Raw genomic sequence first — 16,905 nt, 5'->3', positions numbered from 1 at the left:
TCACATACCACTGCATTTTAAAGCTACTTTTAAGTACAGGGTTCATTTAGAATCAGAGGGAAGTGTTCTCCTGGACCTATCAGTAAGAGCTGCCCAGTCTCCAAGTGTTCCATGTCCTTTCCCTTCCCCTTCTCCCTTGGAATGGGCTTGGCCAGCAGCTCCCTCATGAACAGGTACTTCATTTCTCAAGGAACCTGTGGGTTACCCCCATTGCTGCTTTCCAAAGGAGCCCCAAGTTTGGTTTGCACAGTTCAGACAGAACCTGGAAAACCAGCACTTAAAGCTTAGGGACCAAATGGTGTTGTATGTGTTAGAGAGTGTTTGTTTCAGTGGAGTCTAAAGCCTGAACTGCTGGGTTTCCTCTCTCCCCCCTAGGCTCATATCCAAACCCCTCTCAAACATAAACTGTGTACCTTTTTATAAGCTCAGTTTAACATTGGTGACCTTTAATTCTCCACCAGTGGCTTCCAGTGATCACCCTGGCATTATTCCTATTGGATTTTTCAATTCCCTTGTTTGTCCTATTAACCATTAACTGATGGCAAAAGAAGCAGTTTCTGGTTTATGCTTTAAAAGCATTAAACAGTTTGTGATGCAGACGACAATGCAGGAAAAAAGGAGGATAAAGACCAAGCAGGTAAGCAAGGCAGTAAAAAGAAAGGATTTACTCACAGGATGCTTGTCTGGGGTGGGATATCGGGGATGGTTTCCAACATCAGATGCATGCATCTCACTGTGGTCCTGAAGCAGAGGCAGCGACTAGGACAGGAGCAGGAGAGCCTGGGCAGGAGGAGAAAGCACAGCAAGCCTGGCAGAGCGGCAGGTCTGAGCAGCATGGTGTGTGCTGGAGTGTATTTGCCTCAATTCTGAGCTGCAGGGAGCTGATAAAAGAAGTTTCCCAGCGCCGAGGTCCAGGAGGAGGGGACTCATCAGCATGTGTTTGCAATTAAAGCAAGGCAGTTTGACAGGCCAACCGCCCACCCTCTCTGTGCCATGATGTACATCACCGGCGATCGGGCTGATCCCACCCCTCTGGAATTAAGGTGCTGAAATACAAACTCTAGGCTTTGATTTATTCTGACTGCCTTCCTTATTTCTAGCAGTGAATTAACTCCTCATAGTCTCCTCAGGCACACTGGAATGCACCTTCATGGGCAAGTGACACCCTGCTTCCAGCGCTGGGCTAGGACATGGATGGGTCAAGGTATTTTATGCACACTGCAAACTAAGGGTAGCATCTTATCTAAGAGTCTGTCAAACACATCAGGCAGTGACAGCTTTAGTGTAGAGGCTGTCTCTTATTACATGTGGTTGTAGCATCTGGCAAAAATAGGTTTCCAGCCATTGACAGGATGTGGAATGCTACAGAGAAGTGATTTTAAAAGGGATAAATAACCTGCAAATGAAGACAAACCTCTCACTGATCTTACACATAGCATAAAGTTTCACATGCAGAGCAAAGCCTGACTCATTTCAAAGACCTTTTAGCTAATAGAATTTCTTCCTACCAGGATGTCATTTGGAAATACATCAGGATTTTGGAGACGTTAAAGGCAATAGAGGGGTGAAGGGGGGGGGGGGGGGGGGATGTCAATAATGAAATCAACTGAGTTTGAACTCTAGGAAATGCAGACCTCAGTCTGTTCCTCCCATGGGGTTATAAAAGCGAGACACAAAAGGGAGTGCTTATTTCCAGTTACATTAATCACCTTCTACTGTTATAAAGAAGCTCAGAGGGAAACCAGCTTGTATTAGGTTTGAAGTTATCACTACACAAGATCCTCAACGTGTGGGTTTAGGAGTGAGGCATTAGTGCTCATTAGGGTAAAAAGGCACCCGAGGAATTCCAAACATGGCACCATTCCATGTTACCTGGAAGATTAAATGAAAGCATCCCATCAACCCCATGTCTGCTTTATACTGTAAACTATAACGTGACAAAACAGCAAGAACAGCATTGAAACTTCCCCAGCTCCCCTTTTAGATTCTTTGTCACTTCAGCATTCGGGAAGTGCCGGGTTTTAAGGTTTCACTGACAGATTTCATACATTAGACGACAAAACACCTCCATTTCCCCCCCCCCCATAAAAGCGCTTTGCAGTGCGGACTTCCTGCATCTCACCCTCAGGCAATCCGCTGCAGTTTTGTCGCGACACCGCTTTGAAATCACAGCAACTCCTCCCCTCTTCTCTAAGGACCCAACTCAAGGTTTGGGGCAGAGAGTCCTCTAGTGGCCATCCCAACCATCCCACAAACACAGGTTGTACAAGGCTGAATGAACGCTTCAGCCTTCACCCAACGACTGGAGGCTGAGAGCACATAGCCCCCAGTGACCGACACCTTTTCACTCCAGCTTGAGAAACGAAGCGCATCAGAAGCGCATCCTTCGTGTACATCAGGAAAGACAACGCGGGTTACGGTGAAGTCTTCCAGACTTTAGCCCCGTCTTCCTGATTGCTCCTCAGGTCACTCACCTCTTCCCTAGCCACATGGAACTCTGTTGGGACAGGGCAACCCAGCTGCTTAGGAGCTGCTTCCTAAAGAAGTATTCATAGGAAAAGAAACAAAACGGCTCTCTTCAAGCCATGTTCCAACGTTTAGGAAGGTCATCAACATCTTCCCCAGCACATCTGGCTACCTCACAAACACAGGGCTTTTGCCTTCTGCCTCCAATTACACCCTGTGCATAAACTCTTGAGCTCTAAACCATCTGCAGAGTAATAATCCCTCCCAGGGTTATTTATGCTGCTAGCAGGAGAGGGGGCTAGGCACCAGGCACGGTTCTATACGTACGGTCTTTGGAATCTCACTCCAGAGCCTGGAAGGATTGATGGGTATCTGTCGACTGCACTGGAGAAACCGGCTCTGCTAAATGGAAGCAGATTCAACAGTGGCCACACAGGGAATAGCTCGAGTGCAAAAAGGCAAGTTCTGCATCTTACACATTGACCCAGAAGCAGATCTTCACGTGAACTTGAATCGCGCGTCTTCTACCTGCTCTCCCCACATGATGAATGGGATGCTCGTGAGATGTTACAGCACACAGCAACCACCACTCCTTTCCCCTCGCATTCATTTATCTTATTTTCCATCAACATGATGAACTGGTTAGGAAGGGGTGTGCAGCTCTGAGCAGGGACCAGCAGTTAACTCCTAAGCAACAGGAATGAAAGCTCATGCTTGTGTTCCATGGTTAAAGAGCTCCAGCTTCTGATAGACAGACCCTTTCACACCCAGAGAATGCAAGGAGGCTTTGGGGTTGTTCTTTAGATGTGGGGGTTTTCCCTCCCCAACCCTTCTTTGTTTTACCTTTAAATTCCCCTTCACTGGAGCAGCTCCCCTGAGGAGCTCATCACTACTTCCCAGGGAATTAACCTTCCGTGTTTTACCTTGGAGTGAACATAAACCTTATCTGACCAATTTGACTTACTTGATACCCTTTGTAGGACGCATCCATCGCTTCCCAAAGCAGAAGAGTTTTCCAGCATCACGTGAAGGAAAACAACACAGCACTACCTCATGTTATACTTGGTAAAAGGACATCATACATACAGGTGAGAGCAACAAACACATCCTACAGGCAGTTATCCTGCACAAAAGAGGTGGTCAGATACAAGTACCACTGTTGCTAATTAAATGTATCATGATCAGTTTGCTGTTACAGCTGAAGTATTATTCTCAATGCTAGTGAAATGGAAGCTTTGAACACCAAATCTGCATCAACTAAGCACTAAAACAGAGCACAGGAGACAAGTTTAATGCATTCTGTATTGATACAGAATGAACTCCTGACATGTTCAGCAATTCCTTGAGGGACAGAAACGGACTAAGTGACCTCTTGGTATCTGCTGTCCCCAGGTCTAACAGCCAGGTAAGTGGGTTCACTTTGATATATAAAATCTGGATCAGTTCTACGTGCCTAATCCCAAAACCCATCTTGCACAACTCCATTACATAAAGGTTTATGGGCAGGTTTCTTTTGAGAGATTATATTCTGAGGAGTTCATATAAAACTATGCACCTACACCATGTTATTAAGTGCTTTCCCTGGCGTCTTAACCTTCACTTAAGGAAATAAGCACCTACATACAAAGTATTCCAATCACAACATGATGAAAATCCATGTTAAGAAAGCTAGAAAGTCTTTACTGCATTTATTGATACAGAAACACTTGGGAATAAAGGTTCAATTGCATAACACTTCTGCATGCCTCAGGCCAATTCATCTCTAGCTTCTACACAGAGATTCTTCCACCAATGATGAAAGCGGCTTGAAGTACATTTCTCATTGCAGATTTGCTGCTGTACTGAAACCTAAAGAGAGTCAAATACAATTCAAGTGAAGACTACTTGGAACACAAAGGGAAACGAAGCAGGTAAAGTTCCCAGACAGCTTATGGACTACACAAGAACAGTTATGCTGCAGTTACTCTATGGATGCATACAAAACTACAGTGCAAGTGCTTGTGCACAGGGAAGATGTATTTACAGTTCCCCTTTATTTACAGGCTATAAGCAAATGCTATTTCACAATTATATCACACAAAATATCACGTTTGTTTGGATTTGTGGGGTTTTGGACAAGGGGTCAATTTGACAAGCTAGAACATAGATTTATTGCATATATATTTATTCAGCCTTATGCAGGAAAAATAGCAGTATTTTATGTATCTTATAGAATGCTACAAAAATCTAGCAAATGTGATAAAAAAAGGCAAATCTGGTGAAAAAACCTCAAAGTATCTTTTAGAATTGAGGGATAAAAACCAAACAGGGATAAATAAAAGGGAATTCTCCCCCCAACTGGCCAGCTTTAGCAACCACCTCAGCATGGCTCATCAATACAAACCTGGGGTTTAATGTCATTTTTAAAGCACCTTCTTCCAAAGTGGTGTAATTAAACTGAAGGATGACACTGCACTTTGTAGGGGTATGGAAACTGTACCACAGTACAGAAAGGCACATACCTGATATGATGGCCATTCAGCAGAAACAGCTAACAAAGGCCATAGCCTTTGGGGAAGCACAGAGATGTATCACATGTGGATTATATTAAACCTCTATTTAACACCATAGTCAGGATTTTCACTTGGAGAAAGAAATCCATTGCAGTTGCCAGAATCACAAGGTGCTTACTTGCATGCTTACAGGAAACCATCAACTCAGTGGCCACAGAACTGCTCCAGAAAGAAGTTAAAATCTGAGGGAGCACAATAGCTTGGGTACCATTTGAAGCAGAAGGAGAGACTTAGGAAACCAGAGGCAAACCAAAGCCTATGTGTTATGTGCCAGCAGCCACACAACGCCACGTTATCAGATGATGTTCTCAAACACACAAAAAACCTGTCAAATCAAGGAAGAGTTCTCCACCTTAGACATACAAGTTATTCCTTTATTTCCAAAGCCACACAGGAACACTGTTTATCATTAAGCAAGTTGTGCAACTCAGTACCATGAACCCAAAACCCAGCGTGTTTTTGGGAAGACAGTTTTAATTCATTCCCCCTCTGAAAATGAGGAGACAGCATAAAAACAATAAAAGATACCCAAGTGATACCAACTTAAGTGCTTCTGATGGGGCAACACCTTAACATAGCTTCATTACCTACTGAGAGCAGGTTTTCACAACCTCCCCCAGGTTTAGGAGTGCTTCACATCACTACAAGCCCAAGGGTTTTCTCTCTAGCCCTTAGTAGTTTAGGTAGATTGTTTTCAAACAGGCTGAACCAAGTAAAACTTCCCTTTGTAAACATGGTATCTCCTTCCATCACCATCCCAGGAAGACTTAGGAATAAAAATGAGAGTTCACATCCACAGAATTGCATAGCGTAAAGTCCTTCTATACAAGCCTGTTGAAGCATCTACTTAGTAGTTGCAGGAATAAAATAACCTACCAAGTCAATCAGCTCCTTTCCACCTACAATACACAGACCATGTATGCTCAAGTTGTGTTCAGGTCACCTTGCTACAGCAAAGCCACACATATGAACACCCAAGAACCGCATCAGTTTGGCTTTCTAGACCATTTTCAGGTTCCTCAAACAACTACATTCGGCTGATGTACCAGGACCCAAATGACTGCTCAGGGTGGCACTCTGCACTTCACTGTTCAGCTCAGCAGATAGAAGTTATCTCACCCAACAGCAAAATCCACTGATGCTGGTTTGACAATCAGTTCTCACAAGGCCACTGCTCTGCATCACCTCTCTACCCTCTTCCCTGTTCAGGATTACTCTGCAAACACCCCTAGAGACAACAGTCACAACCCTGCCTACCCCAGCATCCTGTCACAGCCAAACAGCTTTGCAATTCTTCACTTGCCTCCATTGCTATGGAAAAAAAACAAATAAACCCCAACAACTTTGCATCCCAGACTAATTCACCAGAACAAGAGTCTCCCATTGATAAAACCAGTATTCTGTATAACATTTCTACCTTTTACTGAAAAAACAAGTATTGTTTCCAAGCAAAACTGAGACCAACCAAAGGGGAGCTGATGCTTTCTTTCTCATTCAAAACCTGGATGCCCCAAGGGTAATGCCAAGAATTCTGTTGTGCTTTTTTAGATTACTGGAAGAACTAAGATTTGCCAGGTCAGTTTTTACTAATAATCCTCCTTCTCCATTAAACACACACCATGGAAAACACATGGCAGACTTAGTGGGAGAGAGCACAGACAGCAAAGGTCTTTGGGGAACTGCTAAGAATATTAAAAGCTGCAATTCAGTAGAGCAGCCATGAGATTGAGAGTATCTCTGTGCAGTTAGTTCCAGGGACTTAAATCCTGCTTTCCAAAAGCAGCTGAGCATTTCACCAACTTGCTGCCTCAGTAATCCCTGCTGTAGGATAAAACTATAGCACACAACTGAGAAGAAAGAAGAAACTCAAGTAAAAGCTATAATGTTTAAGTATACAGCAGCCGCATCCCCCAGCTAGCCTACTGCCTTGGGTGGTCGTATTAGCAGGCAAGCAAGTGGTATACATTTGTCAAGCCCTAAGTAGTACTTTATTTTCTGCCTACTTCCAGCTTTCTAGAAGGAGGAAATTACTTCTCCCTGTAATAGAGCAGGTAATACTTCAAGGGATCAGGCAAAGGCAGACTCAGGACCTTTTCCCTCAAAAAGTTTACAGGGGGATCTGGCTTTAGTTCAGAGGGTTTAGCTTCTTCCTCTTCTTGCGTGTCATCCTCGATATCCTCACTGTTGTTGTTATCATCTGATGGGTTGGAGATCCGACTAGCAAAGACCTCTTTGTCCAAGAAAACAATGGTTTCCATGCGACGGCGCCGCACACGTCTTCGTTTGAACTTTGAGGGGCTCTTGAGCCCGTTGCCACTTTTGCCCATTGTTTCTTGATGTATGAGTTTCTTGATGGTTCCTCGGATGGCAATGCGAGCCAGGTCCTGCAGGCTGCGAACAGCCACTGGGGCTGCAACAAAAGGAAAGCCATGAGCAGATATGGAGACAATCCCCTTCCAAAACACTCACAGGAAAATGTTGTATTTGCTCAAGCTAAATCAGGCCACTTGAATTCCCTGCTGCGATTACAGAACCAGCTCTATTCAACCCCTGTCAACTCAGATAAACTGGATTGTAACTTCCCAACCAAAACTTAATCATGCATTTCTCTCATTAACTGAAGAAAAAGAATGGGATGAAAGAAGTTGGCTATCTTCATGTCAAGTCGCCACAATTATTTTTAAGATATAACATCTTACAGATTATAAGCAAGCAGACTTAGTGACTGAAACTGTGACTGTTTAATAAAGGTATTTTCCTCCTGTATGTAACTAGACCTAAAGTCTATTTAACTCCTCCATAAAATCATTTTTCTATTGTGAAGTTCCTTCAGCTTTGCCAAGTTCCTCACTTATAAAACATGAGTGCTATTTATGCTCTTCAAAAGCTGCTTTGGCCTTAGTGGTGAAAACAGGCTGGAAACCATTTGGTAAAAGTAATTACAGAAGCACACAATAAGTTATTGTATTAAAATACCTCCCACATTAATGGGTTGGAAGACTGTTCTGTCATCTGCACTTACTTGCTGCCAGCCCATAAATGCACAACGCAATTCATGCAGCATAAAGAACAAAATTTATTGATGCACACACATCCATGTACTGAAATGAATTAAAACTGAAACAGAACCCCCTGTCTTCTACTGACAAGTCCTGTGACCTGAATGAAGGAACTAGGGAAAAAGTTACATGTAATATATATGCAGGTCTCACTACAAAGCCACCACATGCTGAAATGTGCTTGATGGACTTCATAGCACTGTATAGTGTTACTGAGCTGCTTTTTGTCATGCAAAGACACCTTTCCAGAATAAGAACAAAGCCCAACTAATCTCTTTATGGAAGTATCTCTGTCTTCATGTGTTCTTAAGAGGCCTCTCTACACTCAAGGATTAATCTAAAGATTGAGGCCACTGTGTACAACGTGTATTTCAAACAGCTAAACAAAAATTGCACAGCTTTATCCCTCAAGCATTCCAGGCTCAGGATAATTCTGAATTGCTGGGCAGTGAGAGCCTTTGAGTAGATAGGTTTGCTCACAGGTACTGCTGGTGTATTCACCATCACTATGACACCATGCCTGGGAACCAGAACAGTACGTAATTCAGGCTGTTTGCATGAGCAAAAACAAATTACCAAATATCCCACAAAGTTCAGGTGTATTTTCACAAGAAATAATTGGTATTTACCATCTATTTTATGCAATTCTGATACTTGCATCAGGCCTCACAGATATCCTCAAAGATGAACTGGGATGAAACACAAGACTTAAGCAACTGTTCAAAGAAGGAAGCAGTTGGAGTAATTTGCCTTGGAAGGATTCATAGAGATGTTACATCTAAGGTGCAGCTTATAGCCAAACAACAGGAGAATCCTCCCCCATACCCAAGAATGTGTGTACTCACGCAAGTGAACAAGCCTTGATTTTCCTGAATCTGCGTGGTTAGGCTGAATCAAAGGAGCAAAAGAAACAGCAAGAATCTTCTTGGTTTCCCAGGCAGAAGGACCAGTACGAGTTATCTTTGTCAACTAAACCAAAACAAAGAGATTACTGTCCATTGTGTGAACTGCAGTAAGATTTCTGAACAAAACCAATATGAACAAATGACTTAGAACTCCTTAAAGGATTAGACCCAAGTGATTTCATCTGTTGCAATGAGCACGGGCAGTTTGGGTCACCCTGCTCTCCCAGATCATCCTCAGTTCTGAACTAGAACTGCTACATCTGACCACTTAGAAACTGTCAGTCACTGAAACATCCACTCTTGAAGGGAGTCTGCAGATCACTGGGTTTCTGTTCCAGCTCAAATCTCTTACACTAACTCACTGTACAGCATCTTACTGGGAAAACAACTCTGCTCATCAAAACTATCCTGACAGAGGCAGAAAGTCTGATACCTACACCTCAGCCACTCAAGTCCATTAGAAGAATACACCTTTACACTGAAAAGATAATCTGAATTACCATCTTGAGCTCACACACAGGGCAGTTACCCACCTTTCACTAGAAGGTATCCATTAACACCTGTAAATAGGGACAACTTGCTCCTTCTAGCCAGTCAGGGTGTATGTGGTATTTTGTATTTTGCCATTAAGTACAACACTACTTCATATGACTCAAGCAAAGACTTTTCTGCAGCTTGAAAGTAAGTTTGCAATTAACAACAGATTGGAATATGTGGGAGACCTGTAGAACTATGAACTTCTTAGGTATTATGAAATGTGCAGAGCTCAGTTTCCTCTCATGGTGAGAAGTGCTGCACTCAATGCTTTCTTCAACCTGCCTCAAGAAGGGCAAACTGAAGGAACAGCTATTGACTGAACAGAGATCAGGATCAAGAAGAACTGAAAGAGAAACACGAGCAGAAAAGCACTCAACCTTCTCTTCTAGAGGCATGACAAGGATTCCCCCGACTTTCAACAGGTTCTTCATGTAGTCTTCATGTTCCTTCTGTACTCCAGCCCCACAGTAAACACGGTCATACTGAGTGCAGTCTGGAGAGATCTCCAAGCAATTGCCAATTACAAAAGATGGCTCACAAAATTCAAACCTGAAAAGGAAATAAAGATGTGCAGCACACAAGAATATCACAAGTCAGCAATGAAACCCCCAGTTTCACGGCATTTCTCTTCTGAAGCCCATATACTCTAGACCACAGTGACAAGACTCAAAACCACAGAACAATGAAGTAAAAATACCTAGATGGAACCCTTCAAAGGACAATGATGTACAATTTCATACTTGACTTGCATGTAACTTCAGAAGGGCTACTTTCAGTCACCCAATGCTGACTCAGTTATAACATGCAAATATAAATACAAGACCAGCAGTTCCAAGTGTTCAAGCCTTTTAAGCATTGCACTAGGCTGGTTCTGGCATTTCCAAAAGCTTTGAAACAGCTTTCAGATGTTGTGGGTAGCTATCACCTGATGCTTCTGAAAGTTGCTTTGCTGAAGCCAATGGAAGTTTTGCCATTAGCTTCAAAAAGTGTGATTTCACCCTTCATAAGAAGAATTTCTGCCTATAGCATTTCTGATGCAGTTTAGTAGAAAAATGAATGACTCTATGATGCTTCTGGGTTTTTTTTACATGCTCCAAAACTACATAAGGTTTAAGCCCTACATTTAAGGGCTGATTTTGATAAAAGTTGAAGAACAGATCCATTCTCCTCTTGCTATCTTGAGAGGCAGCTCAATATAGCACCTATCTATTCCTAAACACTTGCTGAAGCTTTCTGCTTTTCCAAAGCGTGCCACACATTTAGAGCAGGCAGCTAACAGTGCCTGCACAAGGTGTTCTAACAGCATCACCCAGCAGACACTGCTCTCAGGAATGCCAATTTCCCAGTCATGTTGATTCCTGAATTCAGCTCACTTTTGTTCCATAGCTGTATTTGTCTGGAGGGAGGAAAAATAAGTTCTTCCTTAACACACCTATTCAAACAGCAGTAATGTGACTGAAAAAAAAATGCGTGCAAGCACCATCCATGCTGAAAACTGTGCCTGGTGCCAACATCAAGAAAATACAGCTCTCCCATCACCAGCTTTCCAGTCCAGCAGTAACAGCACAAGGCTGAGTAGTTTAAACTCCAGTATGTAATGACTTTCACTCTTCCTCCTAGGAGAGGAGGACTATCAGGTACCCAGAGATGCTTTACTTCCCTGTTTGAACAAATTGTGAAACCGATTCCAAAATATGACAGCTATAACTTTTATTGCTGAGGTTACTATCGGCAATGGTTATTTTGCTGGAGAGGTATTACTTGTGACAGCAGCAAAACACAGATTCTAAGGAGGAACGTAAATCAAATTCAAAGCTCTTTTAGTACCACTAAAACTACCATCATATTTTAAAACACCATTTTTCTCCTCAGATAAAACCTATTAGGCCTCCACAGAAATCAGTTCATATTCCTCTGTGCATGCTCTCAGATCACAAACATAACTATTACTGTTATCTGCATGTTTCAAGTCACACCTGTAGGAGTATTACTTTAAAGCAACCTTCTTTGGCTCCCCCTAAGCTCTGCAACAGCAGCACTGCAAAAATTCCCAACACTCCCCCTCAGCACACATCAGCTTCAAAGGTCACACACTGCAGCTCAGCCAGCCTAAGGAGCCAGAAGCCTCAGATTACCCTGATGCAGAGCTGCCACACAAGAGCAAGAACTGCCATGACTAAAGCCAAACACACAAAATGAAACCAAACAGGCAATCCATGTTCTTACTTGTCAAAGCTGTCACTTGTTTTAATGAAGAAGTCCAATTTCTGCTTCGCATATTCTATCACGTCGGAATGAAGCTCCACACCGTGGTTAACACCAAAAGGACCTGCAAGTTTAAAACACTAGGATAATGTAACAGGCAACAACAGCAGGACTGAATAGAGTCTTGGTTACTTCCTACAACACAGTGCTCCTCATGTGTCAGCCAGTGCTCATGTAAGGTCAGTACTACAGTGGGAATTGCAACCCTATACCTGCACTTTCTGGCAGCAAACGAGGCTGCTTTGCACAATTGATTTTGAATCATTTGCTCTCAACTCTGCAGGAAATTCCTCTGTGGGAGGGAAACACTGATCCTACTGCTGCAAAACTGATCACCTGGAAAAAGTGCCAGTGCAGAACAACAGCCTGCATGCTTTAAAGGTGTTTTTTTTTCCTGAGGGATTTATTATGTTATTTTTATACCTCCTTGCTGACATGCTAAAAATCTCCTCAAAGGAGTCAGAAGCAGTCACCACTGTACCTCATTTAACAGCAAAAACACATTGGAAAATACAGAAGTTGTGCAGCCCTCATGCTTTTTATTCAGAACTGACTTGATAACTTTTCCAGAAACATAAAAGCCTTGGAGTTAGATATCAGCATTCCAGGTAATCTCAACAGACCAGCAGAAAGCCACAGCTGGGAGACTGGGAGCAAAGCTCTATCCTGACAACAAATATTTCAGCAGTTAAAATTCCTGACACTCCCACAAGAGGAGAATATGTACCCAACAGTCATTTGCTATCATCCACCCTAGCAGCACAACTGCTGGCTGCAATACCTAAGGGTGAATTGCAATTGTGTAATTGCACTTTGATGCTTTGCCTTGTGCCTATGTAGCCACAAAGTCAGTTCTGTTGCATTAACTGCTTTCCAGAGATTATTCCCACCTGTGTGTTGCCAAGAGTTAAAACAGGATGTCAAACATGTTTCAGTGTAGGCAGGACAGTGTAAAAACAAAGCAAGCACAGAGCAGCCATAGTTACAGCTCAGCTCAGGAGCAGGAGTGCCTCATTTAAAGGGGAACAAACCCAAGTTTGTATCCAGACCTGCAGGAATCCCATAGCCATCTGTACAATTACAACCTTGCTTGTTCTGAACTGACACAGAAATCTAGATCCCACCCAGTTCCAGGGAGAAGGTTACAAGAATCCTGATAAACTGGCCACTTGGAATAATGCATTCTTGACTTTCCCAGCTACCTTTTAGTTTCATTACTTGAGGAATGCTTCATTCCCAGTTTCAAAACTCGTTAACAGGAACAGTTAACATGATTGAAAAGGTATTTACCCAAGATGAGTCCAACCATAGAACTCAGGTAACCAGTGCCACTGCCAAGATTCAGAAAAGACAGCCCTGGTTGCAGATCCAAAGCTTCCATCACCTCAGAGTAAATGCATGGTGCTGAGAGATGGATATTTCCATGCTTCCATGCCAAGTCCTTATAGGCATTTTCTTTGAACTCTTCCAGGTAGTAATCTGCTCGATCAATGGCACGGAATGCCTGTTCCACCAGTTCTGTCCTGATGTATTGTGCCTCCTTCAGGTTATCGATTAATTCATCATTATCTTCTCCTGCACTCACTGCACCTCCCATATTCAAGGGCACTAAAACTAAAAGAGTAATAAAGAAAGGTGAGGCATAGACCATGCACTTCCACACCGAACCATGCTGCTGTATATGAAAGTACTTTGAGACACCTTTGGGCACTCTGAAGACCACAAGCACAAGGAAAACATCACCTCAGTCAAACAATGAAACCAAAATGCAGCAGACCTGGCATCTGGGACCTGATACTAGTGGGCAAAATCACAGTAGACAAATATGCCCTGCCTGTCTTCAAACACTACCAACATTTTACTAGCACATCAGCTTTTCTGCTGAGCCCTTTATACAAAGGATTATTCTGGCCCCTATGCTTCCAGGTCATTTTCCATTGCAAATCCAACCAACAGCCCAAGTTTGGCTTGCATGTTGGAATTCTTGCCACATGCAGGCTTTCTATCTCTAATAGTAACAAGGGGAAATTAAGAGACTAAGAAGCAGAAAGAACCAGAAAACTCTCAAATAGCATTTCCCTGAATATGCCTCAGGGTGCTGATTTCACCGATGTTAAAAACCCTATGACCTAGAGCACAGCCTTGATTACTTTAGCAAATGCACTTTCACACTACTCATCCTTATAGCCTGATCCACCATAATTAATAAAGCACTTAACAACACAGCAACTGCAGAGAGAATTCCCACTGAAGCCTGTGGAACTTCTGAGGTCCTCTTAAGGCCTTAGAGGAGGTAACTCCCTGTTTGGAAACTCTTCAGTGACACAGATGTATGAATTACAAACACTTCTTTCTGACTTCACCAATGCGATCATCGCCAGCAACAGATCCAGGCTTGTTGCTGTGGGGCAGAGAAAAGCAGGCACCTCCCCTGACTGTATACTTCCTGTAGTAAAGTATCTATAGGTTTTAAAGGAAAAGGTACAAGGGAGGAGAATGCAGAACTTGCTTGCCACTCAACATTAATCTTTCTTTTTCCCTTCCCGTAGCTTAAACATAAAACCCTTTCAGAATACACAACATGATTTTTGCTAAGCATTTATTTACTCTGCCTTTCTCTGCTCACAATAACAACCCCAGAAACAGCAGCTTTCGAGTTCATTCCTGGGATCAGAAGATCTGCCTACGGCTAAATTGTTGGGCTGATTTGTTACATTCAGCAAGAGCAAATTATACACTTTCATTTGCAGAGGAAACAAGGAAAAGCTATGGGAGTCTAAGGAAATTTCACAGTTCTCTATATATATTTCACAGTATGATAACACAGTTATTATATATAACACACCATCCTGATTACCTGGAGGGACACAGAAACGAGGATATACTTAGGCAGGGAACTCAAGCCAGTTTTTTAGTACATTCCTGTCTCAAACACACCAATCCACTTCCACACCATTAATAAAGCTTAAAAGAAATTGCTACCCCTCTCCTTCCTATAGTTACCCTTTCATTTTCTCTACAAAAAATGACTGTATTTATTACTTCACAGTGGAAATACATCAAAAGTAGAAGGCTTAGGGGGGTTCACCAACCAACTTGATTCTTTCTCTTTTTTTCCCCTTCTCTTACATACACAACTCTTTGCACCTGCACACACAAGATTGTTTATCTCTTTGGTCAGTCTGTTTGCTGTAACATTCTGCATTAAAACCTTCTGTTCCCTCAGGGTGTTGATTCCCTTGACCTTCCTTTGTCTATTTGTTCTCAGGCTTACTTCTTTCTTCCACTGATGCTCTTTTTTGCTGTTAAAAACCTACACTTTTAGCTATAAAGTATAAACAAGAAGTTGTGTCTCTAACAGCATTCCATTTCAGATTCCCAACAAACTTTCTGCTGTACATAAGCCCCACTGGAACAACTAGTTCAACCTGGTTTTGGCTCAGCTTTATGATCAACAACTTTTCTTCCATGTTCTACAACATGGAAGGCTTTTTTCTAATGAGACCAAGAAGCATCCAAGTTGTGCCAAGTGTCAGCTTCTTTTGAAACATTTTTACTCAACAGTAGCTTACTTCCAACAAAACGCATGTTTTAGACATAGGATATAGTACTCTGATGGTTAAATTCCTCCTTGGATAACTCCCCATCTTTATTTAACCTTCACTTCTCCCACTGGAAGCTGAAACAAATGAGTAAGACTTACTTTTGACAAGCTTTTTAAAACCAGATCCTCTCCCTCCACAATCAGCCCTGTTGCGCTTTTCACGCTTCTAAGCAAAGCACTGATTGCCACGTCTATGAGCAGGGACCAAGGTGATCCTGCACTGGTCACAACGCAGGGAGCAAACCAAGCAGCCCCTCAGTGCTGAGGCATCCCTTTAATTGCACGTTACCATCTTCCCCTTTAAGATAAACAAAGCAGAAAACCAAACAAGTCCGACATGAGAAGCTGCATTCAGGCTCTGAAACAAAACACTTGAAATTCACACGATTTCTTGCAGGGCAAACACCAGCAGATGCACAGGGGAACACTCAGAACAATACACAAGGCACAAACATGCAATTCTTCGCCCCAACAGCTTTGCAGGGTAATCCCTGACATAACGTGCTCCAGAAGGAGTAACAAAAGTGAGGCTATTTACCCATTAAAACACAAAGTTGCAGCGGGCACAGATTTCAATCTGATCCCTTCTAACCCTCTCAGGCAACGCATTAAAAAGCCCCACGCCACTGAGCTCAATCACTGCAGGAGTTACCATGCCGTTGATAAGAAAAGCGATGGAGAGATGGGAATGAAGCGAAGGAAAGCCTGATGCTGCTACCCCCGCTCCGGTTTAACTACACCCGGGTGTCCCAACGCTCCGCAATGCCCCAGGCCGCGCCCGGCCGCTTAACGAGGAGGGGGTGCTGGGGAAGGGGTGAGGCCCCCAGAAGGGCGAACGCACTGCCGGAGGAAGCCGCAGGGCTGACGGGGACAGCGGCCTGAGGAGGCGGCCGGGGTGAACAGGAGGGGGGGGGGGGGGGAATGCTGCAGCGGCCCGGTGAGGTCGGGTCGAGCCGGGACCGGCCACACGGCAGCGGACAGGGTCTCTCTGCCCCACGGGTGTACCTGAGCGGCGGCTCGGTTCGGTGCGGCCCGGTACGGCCGGTTCTGTTCTGCTCCGCTCCGCTCCGCTTCAGGACGCGGCCCCAGTCCCAGCACTGCAGAGCTGTAAACAGAACCCAGCTGAGCGCCGGCCGCGGCACTACGCATGCGTAGCACGCACCACTACTGCGGGATGGGGGGGGGGGGGCGGGAGCGTACCATTGCTGTAGCACGCAGGCCCGGCGCGGGGGGGAGGACTGTACCACTATAAGGTGGAGGGAGAGACGCGGTGGTTTCCCGAGGGCAGGGTTTGACCCGTTACGGTGTCTGGGGGGAGCACGGGGTGCCCTGTGGGGCACTGAGGCTGAATAGGGATTGGGCAGTGTATGGGGCCTGCTCACAGCGGGGTCTGTGTATAGGGCCTACAGACAGTGCTACAGAGCAGGTCTTAATGCAAGCCATAGCACTCAACACGCTGGGCTGCGGGTTAGAGCATAATACAGTCCGGCTCCAGCATAAACTGGGGCTAAATACAG

At 43.9% G+C, this 16,905-nt stretch overlaps 2 protein-coding genes across 3 annotated transcripts in view; both read right to left on the bottom strand.

Annotated features, from left to right (window-relative positions):
• The window catches only part of LOC133216637 (peroxidasin homolog), a 41,431-nt gene extending 40,305 nt beyond the window's left edge, over nt 1-1,126 (bottom strand). Inside the window, exon 1 of one of the 2 annotated variants that reach the window (XM_061361514.1) lies at nt 673-1,126. In XM_061361514.1, coding sequence (XP_061217498.1) covers nt 673-836 — 164 coding nt within the window. In that variant the 5' untranslated portion in view covers nt 837-1,126. The remainder of the gene's footprint in view (nt 1-672) is intronic. The other variant, XM_061361513.1, reaches the window with a different exon arrangement.
• Nucleotides 1,127-5,371: 4,245 nt separating this feature from the next.
• PCMTD2 (protein-L-isoaspartate (D-aspartate) O-methyltransferase domain containing 2) lies at nt 5,372-16,536 on the bottom strand. Its single transcript, XM_061361511.1, has 7 exons — nt 16,394-16,536; nt 15,488-15,686; nt 13,075-13,398; nt 11,746-11,848; nt 9,897-10,068; nt 8,923-9,046; nt 5,372-7,428 (listed from the first exon to the last, which is right to left on the bottom strand). Exons 3-7 carry the CDS (start codon nt 13,379-13,381, stop codon nt 7,046-7,048), a joined length of 1,089 nt encoding a protein of 362 aa, XP_061217495.1. The 5' UTR covers nt 13,382-13,398; nt 15,488-15,686; nt 16,394-16,536; the 3' UTR covers nt 5,372-7,045.
• Nucleotides 16,537-16,905: the final 369 nt, after the last annotated feature.

The sequence above is a fragment of the Neopsephotus bourkii genome, unplaced genomic scaffold (genome assembly GCF_033783945.1).
Source record: "Neopsephotus bourkii isolate Nb327-2 ecotype Australia unplaced genomic scaffold, CSIRO-AGI_Nbou_v1 NB_1060, whole genome shotgun sequence".
In the NCBI taxonomy this organism is placed as follows: Eukaryota; Metazoa; Chordata; class Aves; order Psittaciformes; family Psittacidae; genus Neopsephotus; species Neopsephotus bourkii.
Note: the sequence above shows the minus strand (reverse complement) of the source record. Positions and strands in the feature narration are given on the sequence as shown.